A 20,901-nucleotide genomic window follows, 5' to 3' on the forward strand; every position below is an offset into this window, starting at 1 on the left:
TTTGTAGGCGGGTGTGTGCAGGATATGGACGCAACCTGGAGACGGTTTTCGCTATAGGAGCAGCATCGTGAGGAGCCGGTTGACGGTGGTGCTGGCAGAGGGAGCTGGTGGGAAAATAAAATGATAGGAATTCAAAACAGTCAAATGAGAACAATAAGCAATCATGGTTGCTCAAAAAAGTGCAGGTATGACTTTTTTGCATTGCACGGCAGTATATGTAATGCATGTAAATCATTTTACCTTCTTGAGAATGGTAGTGATTTGAGATACGAACCAGGTATTGAAAAATTCGTAGTTTTTCCAAGGCTGGCACCTCTGACAGCTACTATTAACATATTGTATGACAGTGCCAGGTGTTTAGAAAGTAGCCATTAGCCTAAAAGCTCCCCAGTGATTTTTAACTAAAAGAAGTAAAATCATATAATGCAGTGCATATTGCTCATCGTGAACAAGAATTGTATGTCTCAAAAAAAAAAAAAAAAAAAAAACAGCAGTTGAGGAAATTAAGATTTTACCTAATACAGTAAAATCTAATGCGGACACTAATGGGACAATTTTTTTTTTTTTTTTTTGTCTGCAATTAAAGGGGTGTCTGCAGGAGAGGGGTTTAATAATGTTATTTGCCTTGGAACCGGGGAATTAAAAATTGTCTGCATAAGAGGAGTGTCCGTTAGAAGGGGTTTTACTGTACTACTTTTGTTTGATTTTTTTCTTAAACATTAAAGTATGGGCAAAAATGTGAGATGTTATGTTTACTGGTTAGTTTTTGTAGTCTAAATTAAAGTTTGAAATTTTTTTCTACTAAATTATGGAATTTTAATAACAGCTGATTGTTTCGTTTATGTTCCACCTATTATGTCAATTGTCTTTGTGTGAATTTTGAGGTAAGAAAGAGTATTAAATTCTGATTTTAAATTTTTAAAAATCATGTTTCTTCACATTATGTAAATGTGCCACTGTTGTCGCCGGCGAGCACTATTGCATAATCCCAGTTCACATATCATCCAGAATGTATGAAAACATTGTTGCCCAACATGAGAGATAAGTGATAGATTTATTGTTAACCTGGATGCACCACGAGAGTGCCATTACACCCCATGCAAAATTATTTCCCCAGCTAGATTTTGCCTTCCAGTTCATAGTCGCTGTTTTTCACAACTTTGCTGTTTATTAATTTGCACAAAAAGCTAAGACAAAGGGGAGAAAAACTACAGACTCAGAAATTCATAAATTTTTAATATAACGCAGATTTTTCAACAAATACTTAAAATACGCTACAAACAACAATCATTATAGAAAATCAATCAATGTATTTTCATTTGGTGATAATTAACTCATAATTAAAAAATCTTGTGAAAAGCAATCAACACTTTTCTAATTCATAAACAAAAATATTCTGAAAGTGAATTTGTTTCAAAAACAAAAGAAATATACAGCTAAATATGTAATCTGTGACTAGAACATACCGTAAATGCTTCTTTTAAGGCTAAAAAGTTTACAATAATTGAATGGCCATTCACAATAAGTTTTAAATTGGCATATACAAATTTAAAATAAGATATGCAATACTCTTCATAAATATTTTACAGTTAATAAAATTTTACAAGCATTTTATGTATCTTAATTTAAGCTATTATTCTATTTCTTTGACCAGATATTTAACAACTAAATCAACTTTCTTTGAAGGAATTTCTTAAAGCAGCAATTAAACCAAAATATGATCACTATTGTTTTGTGATTTACCAACTGAATAAACAATATTTGTACATATTTTTAAAAAGTTTTACTAAATTACTATTAGAAAAATTAAGAAAAAGATTTTAAAACTCTTATGCTACTTTTCATGACTAGACAACTCAGTTACAGCATCCCTTGTTTTGGACTCATCAGTCTGGAACAGCCATAACCAAGCTGTAGGCAAATTACCTCGAAACTGAATATATTCTCACATTGGTAGCTAAAAATATTTTTACACACTAACAAGAAGTTTGCAAACCTTGTATGAATCCACCTCAAAAAATGAAGATACAAAGCTGCAAGTAGCCACCGAATTGTTTGTGTGCGATTCTGCCTTAGCTTCGGATTGGAGTGGTTATTTGTAGCTTCATATTTCTTAACACTATTTGAACATGGTAATACTAAAAGAGAGTACAAATGTTTAGATTCCTATCAATAACCTACTTGTATGATGTTCAAAAACTTTTGGCTCCAACAGCAGGGATTCAAATGGACCCCCCAGGGGTCCATGTTAAAGAAAGAATAGAAAGGGAAGAAAGAAAAATAGAGCATAATTTCTATCAAAGCTATAATATGTTCACAAAAGCAACAAAGAAAGGAAAATTTTAAGAAATTGAGCACAAAGTTGACATAAATACTTCAGGAAAACATGACCATTATACAAGAGACTCGGAAAAATTTTGTATTTTACAATTGTTCAACAATGAATGTTATTAATGTTTTTAAGTTATGATTAATTCTCTTTCAAGGTCTGCAGTTTTCAAGTTTTCTGCAGAGAAAGGGGGAGTGGGGGCAAAGTGTACATATTCAATATTTTGAAGGTAAAAACAACAAAATACATGCAAAAATACATTATATTTCTAAATTAATCTAATCAAAATTACATTGCATTCAAAATGCATGCACACTCCCCCCCCTCCCCCCATCCAAATGCCCCAAATTATGGGTCTACTTTCTTTGATATCAATTAAGAAATCATTTGCTCTGTACAATATCTACATTTAATTGCTTTGAAAATAAGCAAGATTTTTTTCTTAATACTATACATTCTTGGATCTAATTTTATTAAGTATAATAACAATAAATTATATTTTCCTCAATGACTGAATTGGGAAAACAAAGGCATAAATAGCAGTTGGTATTATTAAATAATTTCACAAGTATACATGCAATATATTGACAACCCGGTTATATCATCTAGAAACTGCAGTTTCGTACTTGATATGGACTCCTATGGATTTCCTAAGTTGCTTAAAAAATATTTTCAAAATTATTATGTTTGGCAGTCGTACTGATAACACTGATACTCTCCTAGCAATTTCAATGTTGTTATGGAGATAAAAAAAAGGAATAAAAACCCTTTTTCCTAAATTGTATATTTATCCCAATTAAATAAGAGTAGCGAATATTTCTAAAAAATAATAAACAGAATAAAGTGATCTTAGAGTTGCCATTTCCAGGAAACAAAATAAAAAATGAGTTTTAATTTAAAAAACTCAGTTGGCAAAAATGGCTTTGTTGAACGCGTAGCAAATGAGAATGCAGATACTTTTAGCGAATATCTCTTGTAAAGTTCTCAAAACATTATATATATATTATAAGGCACATATCTAATGGCTTGGACGGACTCTTATGACACGTACCAAATCTTTAAGCGTAGTAAAATACTAAAACACTAAATACCTTCAAGAAATTACAAAATTCTGTATACAGAAGTGATGCTGAAGGAGTAACAATCGAGAAAGAGGACTTAACAAAGTTATGCATATAAATAACAATATAAATTGCTATTTTTCGACTTTATTATGCATACATAAAATTACTTATATTTAAGCATTAAACATATACATTATTTACAGCGATTATTATTACTTAGTAATGAGCTTATTTCTAAATTCAGGAAAAATTGCAATGGTCATTTTATTAATTTTTAGTACTTTTTTGTACAGGCTATTTCTTTAAATTTCTCATACAGCTGGAAAAGTTGCAGGAATTTACAGCCCAAAACTTGCCTTAAAGACAAGAAGAAATGAATAGACTCTTGGTAAACTAACTTATATTTAATGTGTCTATTAACTTGTTTTCATTTCTTTTCAAACATATAACATAGCTTCAGGATTTTATCCTTATTTGACTTTCATGTTAATCTCACAATAGGCTTAAAATAGTAGGAAATTTTCATTGTCAAATAACACATCAAACACTTGAGGGAAGGTGTTACGTTATAAAAAAACAAGAATATAATTCAATCTCAAGCACTACCAATTGTGATAGCTCTTAAAATTATCATCCTTGACTGAAACATTCTGATGATGATTATAGTAAAAAACAGGAGCTCTTCTTATCATTTTGGAATGTAATATTCTTAATTAGAGTTATTTTATAAAAAGGTAAATTGTTTAAAAACAACTTTGTGAGCACTTTTAAATGGCTGAAACAAGTTTTTGGAATCTGATGTTTACCATGGATATATTTGGCAAATCAATTTGAGCATATGCATTTCATTAATACATAAAAGTACTTTGTTGTATCAGTTATTTACACTTTTCTATGAAAATTCCTTGAAGCAGAAATCAAGCATGAATATCTACACTCCAGTCATTTAAAAAAAAAAAAAAACCTCTTGGACGTAATAAAAGAGCACATGTAAAAAGAGAGAGAGAGAAGAGCCTTTTTTTTTACTGAATTAAAGAACCGCATTGCAGAGTTTAGTATGAATGTTCAATCGGAAACCAATCAAGTTTTTCACTACAAAATTTTTTGGAAAAGATTCATAAACCTAAAGATTCATATTTCCTTTTAAAAGAAAAACAAAAACTTTTTTTTTTTTTTTTTTGCCTAATATAATTTGCAACAAATTTCTAAAAAATATTGTGTTCCAAAATTTACAGAGTCAAGGTTTCAGACAGTTAGCAATATTAGCCTTGAACTACATAGAGAAAATTGAAAAACTGTAACACATTTAATTTTAGAATGCGAAACATCGTCATGAAACACAGCAATTGTAAAATATGACAAAATATTTTGAAAACAATGTGTGCACAATTTCTTTTTTTTTTTTTTTTGACTTTTGATTTTCTGTACAGCAATTATTAGACATTTACACATACAAAATTTCATTATTAATAAAATAAAAAGCTTAAACTTTATCGACAAAAATGCAAAATACATAAATAAAGTAAAAATAAGAATTTCAAAAACTAAATCAATCTTCATCAAAATATACACATATAGCGTTGGAAAACAAAAATGAGGCAACTTAATACAGCAAAATAAAAGGACATTGAATAATGATAATAATAATAAACTTAAGTAGTAAATACAATATTAGGCATGACATTAAACCTAAGGAATGATTAAATATATTTTCTACCTCTCTATCTCTCTCTCTTTCTTAGATTATATACAAACAGGGGGCATTAAATATATCTATTTTATTGAACTATGCATAATAAGTAAAATGACACGACGTGTATAAAGTACAAATAAAATCCATTTGTCGTTTGGTTTGCATTGGTAAACCATTCATTCTTTTTTATGCACTGATGAAGGGGCTTGAATTTGACAGCCCCGAAACAGCTGTTTGCCGAGTTTTTAACTCTGTTTTAAATTGCTTTTATTTGCATTTTATGCATGTTGTGTCATTTTACTTATTCCACAGTACAAAGTTTTCAACTGCTTTTTTACAACTATGCATAACATTCAGATTTTAATACAGCAAGTACATTTAAAACCTAAGATTTAAAAAAGAAACATCCACAGTTAAACTTTAACTTAACTCAACTTTGCATAGACTGATATGTTTAGAAGCATACAAGCAATTGTGAAAAGAATTGAGCACCATATATTTTTGGAATTTTTTATATCACTTAAGCGATCAGACAATTTACACGTTCAGATCATACACAATTGCTTAGTAACAATAAAATGTTTGTACTATGTAATATGTACATATAGTACAAAAGTGAAATGATCAATAGCTATATTTTATAAAAATACAAGTCATATAAAAAACTATATACAAACATAAAATGGCACTTGTGAATAAAAAGTTCAGTCTTAAAGATAGAAAATGGATGATATTTCATAGTTACTGCAACTGAAGACATGGTGGCTTGTCATTTTTAGAATCTCTCTCCAATCGAACAGCTGTGTAAACCATTTGTTTATGAGGCTAATGAGAGGGGGAAAAAACATGTTACAATGAAAATATACACTAGAACTCCTTAATCCTAATTATAATTTTCTCAAGAATACTCAATCTACTCAAGAATAACTGGAATAAATATAAATTTTAACTTATTAATGGGAAATAATTTTATTTACAGTGGTAAAATATAGCTCACCCGATTGAAACTTTTTTTAATGAAAAAATCAAGGTATTGAAGCACCAATTTTAAAATCAGTAGAGCCAAACTTATCTGACATTCAGGTTATTTTCAATTGATTTTATTTATTAAATGATAACAAACTTTAAATGTACTAAAAAATAACCTGTTTGCATGCATAATTTTAAGCAGGTTGAAGAAACAAGTCTAATAATTCAAGAAGCAGATTTACATATATACTCACAAAATGAACCTTTCTTAAGTTCTTGAAAGATTCATTTCACTGAGGACCACATTCATTATTTTAATGAAAAATGGAGACACCCCTTTGTTCTATAGCTTTTGAGTCAAAGAATTCAAGAAATAGTGGTACTAAGCAGTTTTAACTGATTTTATTTTAGTACATATCTTTTTCCTTTTGACTTTAATAGGAATTTTGAGTCCAAATTCTTTGTAATTCTAACAGATGATTGAAAAGTGGATTTTTAGTGTTTTGAATAGTCAGAATATTTGGCAATTAGGAAATAAAAAAGCGAATTTATATCTAATAGTAAAAGTATTATGTATAGGAAAGGAAAACAATAAGGATTGAATATATTTGAAATATTCAACACTTTTCATCTTTTTTCAAAAAGTATTACCCTAAAAATACATTTTAATTTTTAAAAAATCAGTTTTCCATTTTTCCAGAAAAATAAAAACTTTTTTTTAATTCCTCAGTTTCAAAATTTCCAGAAATTTTGCATCTTCAGACAGGAGTTAGAATACAGTGCGACATTGTTCAGGCATCAGGAGGAGGGCACATTGAACACATCTTCAGAATGATTTAAGTAGGCAAAAAAATTGGTTTCTGTACCACTGTTACTTGAAATATAAAAGTTTGAAATCCCACCATTCTTTTTGAATCACCCTGCCCACATATATATATGTATATATACATACAATTTTAGTGCTAATAACTAATGTAATTTTATGAATATTATCTTTATTTAATAATTTATACAATTTGTTTAAACACAAACAAATAAACAGCTGTGTTAAAGCAATTTTTGAATAGCTTTATATCAATTTTCCAATTAAAAATGATACATTTGTATCATTTTCATTCCTATCGTGGCATTTGTAATGTATTTTTTTAGAGTTTTGTAGCTTCTAGCACAACATATTTATATTTACAACATTACAATGCTAATTTTTAAAATTTGAGGGGAAAAAAACATTTTACTTACTTTTTTGCGGTATCGACGAATGGTGTTATGAAATGTGAGAATTAAAATGATGCCTCCAAAAATGACCAGAACAAAGCAACCAATAGTAACATACTGTGGTAGCATTTTCGTAACAAATTTGAGCTTTTCTGCTGTTTCAAGGCTGATTGAGGCAGACTGAAACAAATAAAATATGCCGTGAGTGTCGAAAAAATAAATAAATAAAGGCACAAACTGAAGCAGTTTGTTCATTAACTAATCTGCACATAACTCTTTAAAACTACATTTGCAGTTCCTTAGGAATAAAAATTGATGAAAGCAAAAAAATTTTTTCAAAAATCTCTCATTTATTTATACACGAAAAACTAAAACAAAAGTCTATGATAAATCGTTTAAAGCACTTTGCATATTAAACCATTTCAGACTGAATGAAATAGCATCTGCTTTAATACGTGGTTGAAATATATTAAAATCTGAATAAAAGTGAATTTTCAAAGAAGTTTTATATTATGACAAGTCAGATCAGGTCAACTGAATTTTTGTAATTTAATTTGTCAGCATAAAAATTATTTTCATAAACTAAATAAATCTATCACCAAGAGAATCAAAATGAAATAATTTTGCAAATATTCAGAATGCACACGCTTACAAAAAGAATATAAATACAGCTTACTGAGAGATGAAAAGAATAATCAATTTCCAGCTTTCTAAGTTGATTAATAAACCATATACTAAAAATTTCTAGATTTAACTATCAGAAAATTTTTCTCATGTTAGGACTTGCAGTCCTACACCACAACAAACAAACTAAATAAAAACCTTTCATTTTTTCGAAATACTTCAGGTCAAATTTACTTAACCAGTGAGTGAAATGGCTTACCTCACTGAACCATATGATAGGATAATATATTGTTTCATTCTGGAACTCAAGTGCACTGCAATAAAAATGGAAACAATAAAATAACATTTTACTACAAAACATTAAGTAAGTATAATTTAAGAAAAGAAAACTTTAAAGCAGTAATCCAAATTCATCACTTAAAAGTATATAAGTACAGTATAACTTCGATTTAACAATACACAATTTAACGATTTTTCCATTTAATGATACATTTCACTGGTCCGGATTTGACTGTATTAACTGTCTATGCTCCTCTATTTAACAATATCCTTGATTTAACGATGACTTTTTTCCAGTCCCTTGACAATCATTAAATCGAGGTTGTACTGCATATAAAATAAAAGACTTGCATTGTGTTTAAACTGTGGGAAAACAATAATAATAAGGAAGAAAGTTCAAGTGTAGTATATTTCTAGTTTATGCAAATGCTTAAAATTTAATTTTAAATGCATAAAAATGAAAACTCACTTGAATGAAACACTTGTAATATTTCTAATCCAATGCAGCAAGAATTTAAGACAGAGTTAGAAACATACTGATTATAGTTCTTAAAAATACTATATGCAGTTCATATACAGTGAAACCTGTGTAAGTTGACCACTTGCGGTGCAGTACTTTGGTGGTCAACTTAGACAGGTGGTCAACTTATAAAGGGGGTTATGATTTTTTTTTTTTTTTGTCATTTCTTGCACCATGTATTCATTTTTTGACTAATTGACACTTATTCTTTCTGTTCAACTCACTTTCATTGTTTAGCATTACTTTGAAACAATAATTTAAAATGTTATTTAAATATTTTTAGAGATTATTTTCCCATAATGACATATAATGTGTCATGCAAATTTAAAATTTCAGTAAGTTGATCAAAAAAAAGTCTTATTATTTATGAAAAGTTACTCATTTGATATTAATAGTTCCTAAAAATTCATAGCTGATCAAAAATTACAAATTTTTCGCTTCATTTTTTTCTCATATACATTTATAACCCCATGATGATCTACTCAAACTCAAAAGGAGGTTTAGTTATGCTGCTGTTTCATTTAGTTGGTAAAATGCTGGTCTGACATCAAAAATATTCTTGGAAAGCTATAAAAAAATAATAATAAAAAAAATAATTTGCTAAATAAAATTTAAAATATAAACCAAGTGGTCAACTTACAAAGGGCTTTTTACAATACTCCAAACCAAATTTGGTGTTCATTAGTGGTCAAGATAGAGAGGTGGTCAAGTTACAGAGGTTTTCCTTCATTATATAAGATAGGACTAATTCCGTTCCAGACAAAAGCGGTCAACATAGACAGGTGGTCAACTTACAAAGGTGGTCAACTTTACAGGTTTCACTGTAATACCTTTTTGCAAGATAGTTTCCTAGTTTTTATTAAAATTAACTGTAAATAATTTTTAAATACAATTTAAATAATACACTGCTATATACTCAAGTACCAAGGGCGCCCATATGCAAAATTTTATGGAGGGGGGGGGGGGGCTCAAAAATTTTCCCCATGGAAACCGATTTCAGTACAGATTAGAGATATTAAAATTTGATATTTTTAATAACTTATTCAGGGTGGCGACAGGAACTGTGAAAAAAAGTTCCCTGACTTTTCCCTGATTTCCCTGATTAAGTTCACCAAATTTCCCTGATTTACGTTACCAATAATAATTTTTTTCTTTCTTTGCTCTACTTGAAATCCATTGTATGTTTGTATAAAATGCAGTATTTTAAACGTTTTAAGTTTTGTAAAGTTATTGAACTAAAGATATATTTTAAAAAGATGCTACTTTTCTTAATAAAATGTTTTAAAAAAACATATCAAGTCAATTTTTTTGGGTAAAAAACCCTACAAAACAGGATATTAAATTTTTCTACACGGAAAGATTAGAGATAATTAAAAAAAAAAAAACTTTACTTCCAGAAACCACTTAGCATAAGAATTAAACTATTAAAATTACTCTTAAAAACATATGTGTATTTATGATAGAACTAAAAAGTAATTGAAATTATTTTGAACTAAGTTTTCAAACAGTATAATAATTGTTGCAAGAATAACAAGTAATAGTGAAAGAATAGAAGTAATGTAGTTATTCTTATATAACTAATTGAAATATTTATGCAAAACAGATGAAACCATTTGACATGCATTCATAGGGAGTTTTTCTCTAATCAAAAACATAGGTTTTAATGAATGAATACAGCATTTTAACAATAAAAAAATTAAGATATTTTCTTAAGTACACAAGTTAACTCTATTTCAAATGATTTCAGTATGTAACGAAAAAAAATCTTAGATTGCTTTTGTAATAAACAACTTTGAAATGCAAGAAAAAAAGAAGAAAAAAGCAATTAGTTAATTTTAAAATATATAAAAGAAGAATACAACTTGGTTATAAAATTAAAGAATTACTTAAGTTTGAAGAAAAGAAAACCTTTATAATCTGCGGTGACAACAAATAGTATAACGGCAAAAACAAAGTTTTTTTTATTGAAAGTTCAATTTTAGCAATTAAATGAAAAACGCAAAGAAGTAATAACTTTTAAGCTTTTATAGTATTAATTCAAAAACCAAAGATTTCTTCTTGAAATCGTGATCACAGTAGGCTAATTACTTCGAGACAATTGAATAAAGGCAAAGGAGCTAAGGCATTAATGAAGGCTTCCTCTTTGCCTGTATGGTTGTTTATTTTATGTAGCATTGAAAGCGTAAAGGGAAGTTTCGAGCTAGGTAAAATAAACAACCTAACAGACACAGAAGCAATCTTAGGAAGTTCATACTGTGGTTAATAAGTAAGATTCAATACTTTAGACGTTGAGGAAAAAAGATGCACAAATATGCGGCAGTGTATAATCGCACCTCATTTTTATTTTACTTTTTTTTTTGAACAGATAATTGGCGGAAAGTGCGTAGGGAGTTAGAGCACTTAATTTTTTAAAGCAAAAAAAATTTTTTTTTCTTCTTAAAATCAATTTTCCCTGATTTTTTGTAATTTTTTCAAAATTCCCTGATATTTCCCTGACTTTTCCCTGATTAATAAAGTTCCCTGACTTTTCCCTGATTTCCCTGATCTGTCGCCACCCTGTTATTCATTAATGGCTGGAAAAGAAATTTTTATACATTTTTGCAAAGAAAAAAGCACTAAAAGCAAGGAAATTCTCATTTATAAGGGGGACTCAAGCTTCCCTTGCCCCCCTATATGGGCGCCCTTGTCAAGTACCTATTTTAGATATTTTCATCCAAAATGAGGTAGAACCTTATTAACTGATACATTTTGTTTCATAGTTAATGTTTTAAGCAATCAACTGTTTGAGTTATTCATTTTAAATGTCCACTATTTTTATTAAGGCCACAAATAAACCCAACTTTTTCGTAAAACATTGTGATTAATTACACATATATGTAGAATAAAGTTATACAGGGGTGTCCACCCCCCCATAAGGGCAAGGGCCCATCCCCCCCCTAAAAATTTCAATGGCGCAGTCTCCGCCATGACTCCCCCTCCCCCTAGGTGAGCACCCGTAAAGTTAGAAGAAAAAAAAAACCAGCCAATTAAAAAAGTTCTTTCCCCAAACAGAAATTGAATTGAAAATGGTAATAATAGCTAGTAAAATTTTCTTATCAAAAACTTTTACAGCTATAAATTACTAACAAATGTTGGTAAAAATCACAAGATAATTGATTAAATTACTTACTGTATTCCATCACATCGAGGAATGGCAACATTTATTTGCAACTGAGCGTTTACATTGACAGGAATACCCAATTTCTAAAAAATAGAAAAAGAATCATACTATTTTTTCCTTTTCGATCTCACGCAGAAAAATTAAAAGGCAAGTTCTTATAATGCTTATATGGCATTTTTAAGACAGAATTCAACCAATAACAAGAGAGTACCCATTGGCATATTTTTTAAAAAATATTCTAATCATGTTGAAGACATGAAAGGATATGCAGGGGTGAGATTGTGAGTTCATCAAAAAATACCTGAAAGTTTCAAATCGAGAATGGGGGGGGGGGGGTAATTTTTACTTAAGTGCACCTTTGCCATAGTATTAAATAGTTCTGAGTCAAAATATTGTGTGTACATTTGATTAAATTTTTAATGGGTTACAAAGTTCCTTTTGAGCTGGTGTTATACAAATTACCTTGACATTTATTTGTCCATCTTAAGGGATAGGTGTCCATCTTAAGGCTCTTGCAGGTATGTTTGATGAGTATTATATAATTTAAAAAAATTGAGGAGGTAGGGAGATAAAAGCATAACAAAAAAAATCGGACATAAAAATACCGGAAATACGTCCGAAAATACCGGAACACAATCACCCCTGAATATGGGCAAGAATGTCCTTTTTAAAGAGGAAAAAAAATCTCATGGATTTATATACAGTATACTCTTGATACCACGAAGCAGAAGGGAAAAAAATCAAGATAAATAGGTTATAATTATAACAAAATAATGTTCCAAAAATTAGTCACAATAGTTAGTTAAAAATAAGTGGAAACATTTAATGAAAGTTGAAAAAAAGTCTTAATACAATAACAAAAATTTTATTTTTTAAAATGAGCCATAAATAATAGAGAAAAAAGAACGCTCTAGTGAAGTAGCAAAATGTAGTGATTTACCACGACTAAGCTTATCAAAGATTTGGATTACCAAGTTGCAGAACGGTTTCAAACGAGTTTCAAGAGCTCCAGAACAAAAGATGTTGGACAAAGGATTGCACCATTCCCTGTGCCTCTAAAGGGGTTTTCTGTTCATCTCCCCTTTTTACAAAGGTGGAAATAGAGTCAAAAGGTTGATTCAAAGAAAGGGAGTGAAAAGTTTTAGGTAGGTTGTTTGAGCTTCTCAGGACTTACATTTTCTGACACCCCCCGCTCTAGAATGAAAGTGACAGCAGATAAGCTTCTCCGGATCATTCCTAACCCCTGAGAAAAATAATGAAGTGTGTGAGAAATTTTTGGAAACATTCCTCAAGTTGATTCAAGACAATAAACTGAAGTTTTTCCGAAAAAAATTATATTCGACTTCGCAAAATATGAAAAATATTAGATAAATATGCAAAATCAAGGGGGGGGAAATAATTTTTTGTCATATCAAGGTTTTTGAGATATAGAAGTTTGAGATATCGAGAGTATACTGTAGTTCAATTGTAATGCTTTACTTTTGAAGAAATACTTTTATGTACATTTCCTATTTCTAAAATAATTTAAGAATTAATTTATATAATGAATTTTAAATTATTTTCAAGTTCATTAATCAAATCTATTAACAATGAAACAAATAATTACAGTCAAATCTCAATAACTGGAAGCTTATAACTGGTGTATCCCTTTATCTCAAAGTTTTAATCGGGTCCCAAACTCTTGAGACTGCTGTGGAAACTTCCTGTAACTCGAACTATCAATAACTTGAATGTTTTAGCCAGCCCTTTGGGACTTAGAGTTATTCAGAGTTCACTTTACCTACTTTAAATGATAAGTGTGATATAGTAATCACATATATTTTCTTAGATTCGCATTTTCTGATTTAATGGCGTCGTTTCTGAGTTTTCGGCGGCCATGTTTTCCCTTCTTCCTCCCGTGATGCGTTGTCTCCCGCCTTTTTCGCTCATTGGCCGTAGGGGTGGTCTCGTTGGTGATGTCATTTTCCCGCGTTCCCATTCGCTGTGCTAAGTGACGCCGCGTATGGATATCTGTTTTTCACGCGACCGCGTGGATTTTTAGCTTGATGTCTCATGAAAGTTTTCGAAAAAAAAGGAGTAGTGTGCTAGCCGTGATACGTGACTGAGCGTGGGTTAGGAGCGCGGACGCTGGACCTGAAAATGGGTCATATGCAATGGCGACGACTGCGATGCAAAATCTGGATGCATCGGCATAAAAAATGATGTAAATTGTAAAATAATTGCACAGGAGCCTTAGAGCCATGTTTCTCTAAAAAAATGATAAGTTAGTTACGAATGAGATCCTGTATTTAATCAAGATTTTCTAAAAAAGGATTGAAAAATGTTCGCGTCCACGTGGAGGTAGCTCCAATCATGCACGGATGAAAACCCTTTCTTTTTTACTCGATGATCATTGCATATGATCAGAGAAGGCTGGTGATGCACCTGTAGCTGGTGAGACCTGGATAGTGAAAGCGGTATGCGCGGTCGACATGAATTCAGTTCTGATTCCCACTGCGCCATGTTTTTTTCCCTGAGTAATGAGATTTCTCAGTCATCGCCGTGGTATAGCAGCCAGCTCCATGTGGTTTTACGTCATCTTTCTCGCTGATGTCTCTACGATGAGTTCTTTCACTGCAACAACAGGCCGCGCCGTTTTTAAGCCTCCCCATGTACAACGCACGTCCCTCTGCTGTGACGACATAATTCCCTGCAATAGACTGGACTGTGAACTTAACTTACCTAAATTTTTCATATTGTAATCTTTTATATTCCCTTCCATGTTTTGATTACGCCGCGGGAGCTCCCTAGGATCTTGATATTCGTCGTGTAAGTGATAATCATCGGAATAAATTTTCACAAGTGACGCGAAATGAGTTGTGCTTATTGTGTTTCTACTACATGGGGGTAAGTCAAACCTTTTCTTTGTATTCCACGTGGGCACCAAACATTGAGACGTCCTGGAGTTTTGCAGAATCACTTAAAATACGATCGGCCTAAAATTTTTTCCTCATTTTGTTTTTTTTTTTATTTAAGTTGGTGGTTCATGTTTTCTAACAAATTCGAATGAATTAACCACATTTCCACCACAATAAGCTAACCCTACCCTACTAGCAAAATTTCCTGCATCAACCTTGACAGATCTTGATATTACACTGACGGCGTCAATATTGACGTGTTTCATACTGTATAAAGGTTGCATAAAGATTAAAAATCAATATTGCAATAGCAACAAGTATGCAATATTGCATTCATCTTAAAACACCAATATTGATTTTACCTTACAATATCAGCATTGCATACATGTTGACGCTGTCAAGATGGTATTGATTTCATGCTGTCGGTGTCAAGGTAATTAGTACACAATAGTGATGGGCATAATCGAGATCTTTTGATAATCGAGATCTCGGGAATCGAGTACTTCTGATAATCGAGTGATTGATAATCGAGATCTTTTTTAGTCGATCACTCGAGTGATTGATAATCGAGATCTTTTGAAATCGAGAACTCGAGCGATTGACTTCTCGAGATCTTTTGAAATCGAGAACTCGAGCGATTGACTTCTCGAGATCTTCCGAATCGAGTACTCGAGCGATTGACTTCTCGAGATCTTTGAAATCGAGTACTCGAGCGATTGACTTCTCGAGATCTTTTGAATCGAGTACTCGAGCGATTGACTTCTGAGATCTTTTGAATCGAGATCTCGAGATGTTTTAAATCGAGATCTCGAGATGTTTCAAATTGAGATCTCGAGACGTTTGAATCGAGTACTCGAGTAGTTCATTTTCTGAGCTTTTCCAAAATTGAGTTGACTGCTCGGTGGTGCCCATGGCGCACCCCCGAGGGGGGAGGGGGCATGGCGCAGCCTGTGCAACTAAAATTTTTAGAGCCGGTATTTTGAGAAGGTTTTTTTTATCTCATTTTCGGAAGGGGGGAAGGGGTCCATGGCGCAGCCTGCGAAACCAAAATTTTTAAAAGCGGTTTTTTGAGAATTTTTTTTTTAAATCTCGTTTCGGGAGGGGGAGGAGAGCTCCTTCTAGACGGATGCTCCGTAACATTTGAGAGGGTGCGCCATCACCCTGCGAAAGGGGGGAGGTGGACTCCCTTGACTTCAGTTGAATTCCCGAGTTGTTTTGGCAGAGGTGCGCTCGAGATAGGAATGTGACATTTAGCCTACCATTTAGGGGTATAACAAGGGGTGAACCCTCCTGGCTTTTAGAAGTTTTAGGTTAAGTTGGGGGGGGGGGTATTGACACCCCCCTTTCAGAAGGGGAATCAATACCACTCCCCCCAAATTCCATGAAAAATTCTAGTTTTTACATTTAAGTGGGTATAGTTTTTTGTTGTTTTCCGATAAAATGAGCAGATACACCTTTTGTTCCCTTACCCTCCGGTAAAGTTCGAAATGCAAGCTTGTTTTAGGGGGTCGATTCGATAGATTTTAGTCTTCATTTTGGGGTCGCAATCCTTGGGGGATGCAGGTTCGACTAGATTCCCTGTTAGCTTGTCAGAAACTAGGAGCTCGGCATTTGGGCGACTGAGTGATTTATTCGAAAGGTTATGCATATAAACTAATGATTTTCAGTTATCACGTGATTATTTCGAATGGTTTCGGGCTCTCAAACACAAAGTTAATAATGTAAACAAGTAGGGGAATAGTTGCTCTGCGCAAAAGTACTCATTCTTTCCTAGTTTATAGCTTTGCTTTTTTTTTGGATGTTTTTGGAGAGATTTGTTACGTATATTTATCTGACTAATGCATGAGGAGGAAGTGTGAAATATTTCTGATTGCGTTTCCCAGAGGATTGGGATTCCCTTCGCATTGAAAAGTGTTCAAGTGTGGTTTGAAGTGCATTGAAGTTCATGATTTTTTTTTTCTTTCTTGATCCGCTCTTTTTTATTTTTCAATATGCAATAACAGTAAAAGTGTTGGGAATGAAGTAGAAATGTTTCTGAGTGCATTAAAACGAAATATTGAAGTTTGTCGTGTGGGATTAATTTTAGCTTCCACTCTTCGACTCAATTTTTAAATAAAGATTACATTTTTTTTTTTTTTTTTGAAATTCCATACGCAAGATATTTGTGACTTCTTGTGTGCATAGCATTTATTTTCGCGTGGGTAGTTAAATTTAAGTATTTTGCTTGTTTTACTCGCTTCTGTTTATGTCATATTCCTTATAGTTTCATAAATGTTGATTAGTATATTATTTACTCAACTTAAAAATTTTCAGTCAATTAATGTGCTGATTTTATGTTTTTTTTTTTTTTTTTTTTGTAAAGTTGAGGCAAAACTGCTGAAAATACTTAGGCTCGCAACGGTCCATTTCGGAACTTAAGGTTCCATAGTTACGTTTCATTTTCCGTGCGCTGGTCCTCAAAAAGGTTAAAATTGATTGTCAAGTTTCTCTGAAAAGCAGATTACGTATTCGGTTTTCAAATCATCCGAGATGCTCGATAACCGAGCATTACACAACAAACAAAATATTATACAAGAGAGAGCTCGGGGGAGGGGGGTAAATTGCGCAGACCGCGCCATTGAAGTTTTGAAGAGGAGAGGGTAACTTAAGCGCGCTTTAATTTATTTTAGGGGGTTCAACGTCGCATTTGAGGGATGAGTGATAAACACTAAGTTTATCCTAAGCACAATGTTATTATTTAATTATATGTATCTCATCATTTACAAACTAAAGCTATTCAATTGTAAACTTACTATGCATGTTAGCATGTTCGCGTTGTAATATCCTTTTCGCTTTGACAAGCGATTCTTCCCGCGTACTTCAACTTCAGAGGAAAACGTAAACGATGAGTGAATCTGTTTTCGCTTCCCGGCGAATTGAAGGTCAGATGACGTCACTCGTTCTCAGACATTCTAGAAGCTTTTTGCACACGTCTTTTCCGCACGTGTCGAACTTGAGATGACGCATTATGCTAATTGGGAAAGCAGTATTTATACGCTCGTGTGATATGACTCTTTCTTTTTTTCACTTCTCGCATCTACGATAGATGCTTTAGTTTGCCAACTTGCAGTTTGCAGTTGGGGGTTTTCGGCTCTTGGCTTTTCAACCATCGAGATAGCCATTCACAGTTTTTATAATGGATTAATAGGAAGTTAGTTTTCTGATCGGTAGTTAGATGTGATCTAATAGATACTACTAGAACTCGCCGAACTTAGTGTTCGTGATGCATTATTGAAATGTTAGTATTAGAGATCTATGAATAGAGATCATGAAAACATCTTCAATGGAACATTCGGTAATATTTAATAGAATTAGTAAATAGATATAATAGGTCTACAAAGTTCATCATTATACTTTAATTTTGCGTATGGCTTTGAGTTATTGATTCTTCAAGTTACTTTATTATTTTCTCATTTTAACTTTTACAATTGTTAATTGTTTAATAAATCGTTGATATTTTTAAAGAATGACTTTTCGTCACTTAATATAAGATTCTTCATGCAGCAGAAGATAGATTTCTATTTGATAGTTTGACTACTCTAATCGCATATTACACTTTGTTAATTTAATAGCTTTGAATTATCATTATTCTTTGCAAAACTTGGGCTATTCTCTTTCTTGCTTTATGCTGGAGAATTATAGCCCATCAATGAGTATCATCGCCATGGGGGGGGGGCACCACTGCATTATAAACACCTTGCGTTTAAACATTTCATAAACGTTTTAACATGGCTGCCACAGCGTTAACAATCGCTTTAAAACGTTTACTCAACGAAGTGTGCTCTCTGAGTAACCCCATTCGAAAAAAAGCAGAAGCAATTATTTGATTCAATAACCTTATAGAATGACAGGGGTGACACATTTGAGAAGCAATTATTTGATTCTAAAACCTTATAGAATGACAGGGGTGTCCGTCCGTCCCTGTGAGCAATGGCGCGCTTTTTATGACAATCCCCCCTCCCCCAAGAAACGATAATCCGAAAAAGGGCTAAGACTACATTAAATTTTCAATTGCACGGTTTGTACCATACCGGTCAAGGGCGCCCATATGCAAAATTTTAAGGGGGGGGGGGCTCAGATATTTTCCCCATGGTTTAATAGGATATTTTCCCCATAGAAACCGATTTAAGTACAGATTAGAGTTATTAAAATTTGACATTTTTAATAACTTATTGATTAATTGCTGGAGAAGAAATAATTTTACATTTTTGCAAAAAAAAAAAGTACTGAAAGCAAGGATGTCCTAATTTCAAAGAAGGGGGCGGGGGCTTGAGCCCCCACTTGCCCCCTCCCCTCTATATGGAAGCCCTTGATACCGGTTTAATATATTTTTAAGTTTAACAACTCTCAATTTTAAACCTGCTAGTGTCATCCAATGACTTGCCCATACTATCATTATCCCTCACTTTTTAATAAAAATTTTACATACGTACGTATTTAATCTTAATAACTGTCAAGTTCAAAACAGTATGGAAAGCGTTTCTCTATCCTTTGTTTCAAGATTTCACCACTGGATCACACCAGGGGCAGATACAGAAAACCATTTGAAGGGGAGTGGGAGTCATGCTGAAGAAAGCCCTCCCCCATGAACGAAACTCCCGTTTTAAGTACGAAAAAATTCTGAAACTTTTTTGGGGGTCAATAAAAAGTCCCTAATCGGTCAGGAATAAGGCACATAATTGGGGATAAACGTTGCAAATTAATTTCATAAGCAATAAAACAAAGTAGTAGTTCAAATATTTTCTTTGAAAAATAATTGATGTATTGAAAAGATAAGATACTGTCATCGTTTGCATTTTATGCATAAATTATTTGAACACAATGTGTACGGATACTATTCTCGAGAGTTCCAGGGGGGGGGGGTCATGACCCCCACGACCCTCCATTGTATCCGCCACTCACACAACACATGCCCCTCCATAAATCGGCTCATATGATAATTCACAATTTTCGTTCTAAAAATATCGTTCTCTCTCTCTCTCTCTCTCTCGATTATTAAGGAATCTGTCAATTATAGAAAATTCGAAGCCAAACATTCAACTATTACCCCATTCGAATAAAGCAAGAGAAAAGCAATCATTCGATTTTAGAAATCATTCCAAATCTATTCCAAGAGCAAAGGGCACCACCTATGAAGCTCTTCCCCCAAGAGCAATACCCCCAAAAGAGACAAAATCCCCTAAAAATTACAATCCCGCAGTTTACGTCAAAACTCCCCCCCCCCCCCCTCCTTTCTTATTTGCACCCATAGAAATGAATTACACGAGAAGTTAACCACTTGTTTTATTAAGAAATAACTAAGTACCTTTGTGCCGAGAAGTAACATGAAATAACAAACGTTTTGTATCCCAAATATACAGAGTACTGCAGAAACGTGTTTTGGAGTTTTTAAGGTACCCTTTTTTCAACAAAATAGTAAGCTTTTACATGTAAGAGGCAATTCCTTTGTTACGTATGGGTGATTTTGGCCATTTTTGGGCCCTTCCCCCCATGTAAGGGTACGTAAGGTTTTTCAAACCAATCCCCCTATTCTTACGTAAGATTCCATTTCGTTTTTCGAAATAATGAAATAACTAATTTAATATCACTGGAATCGAAATTTAATTCACTATTATTAAATTAAACCTTTTTGTGTGAAGAAATATTTACTAAAAAGTTGGAATCTAGACTGAATGTGTTTTCCACATTTTTTTGTATATGATGCGATAGTAGTTAAAAATAAAACATGCCATACAATAGTGCAATTCTTTTATTATGTTTTACATAATTAATTCTTCGTAAAACAAATAACAGTCATCCTAATACTTTTTATTTTCCAGACGCAAATGAAACATTGGCTTGGAAAATATTGCGTAAGAATGCGTTTGAACCCCTCTCCCCCCCCCCAAAGTATGTAGACATTTTTCCAACCCCACCCCCTCGGGACCCTTACGCAATTAATGAATGGTCCGTAAAGACATCCAGTAATGTCCTTACATCCACAATCTCACTATTTTGCGTTGAAAAAAAGGGTTCCTTGAAACCCCGAAACACGTGTCTGCAGTGATCTGTATATTTGGGCTCTAAATCGTTTGTTATTGCCTATTACACTTGTATCATTACCCAATCGTAT

At 32.5% G+C, this 20,901-nt stretch overlaps 1 protein-coding gene across 1 annotated transcript in view; it reads right to left on the reverse strand.

Annotated features, from left to right (window-relative positions):
* Positions 1 to 1,218: 1,218 nt before the first annotated feature.
* Positions 1,219 to 20,901, reverse strand: part of LOC129227465 (protein croquemort-like) — a 58,479-nt gene continuing 38,796 nt past the window's right edge. The window contains exons 10-13 of the mRNA XM_054862032.1: positions 11,863 to 11,936; positions 8,154 to 8,208; positions 7,295 to 7,450; positions 1,219 to 5,911 (exon numbers count right to left, since the gene is read on the reverse strand). Coding sequence (XP_054718007.1) covers positions 5,828 to 5,911; positions 7,295 to 7,450; positions 8,154 to 8,208; positions 11,863 to 11,936 — 369 coding nt within the window. The 3' untranslated portion in view covers positions 1,219 to 5,827. The remainder of the gene's footprint in view (positions 5,912 to 7,294; positions 7,451 to 8,153; positions 8,209 to 11,862; positions 11,937 to 20,901) is intronic.

The sequence above is a fragment of the Uloborus diversus genome, chromosome 8 (genome assembly GCF_026930045.1).
Source record: "Uloborus diversus isolate 005 chromosome 8, Udiv.v.3.1, whole genome shotgun sequence".
Classification (NCBI taxonomy): domain Eukaryota; kingdom Metazoa; phylum Arthropoda; class Arachnida; order Araneae; family Uloboridae; genus Uloborus; species Uloborus diversus.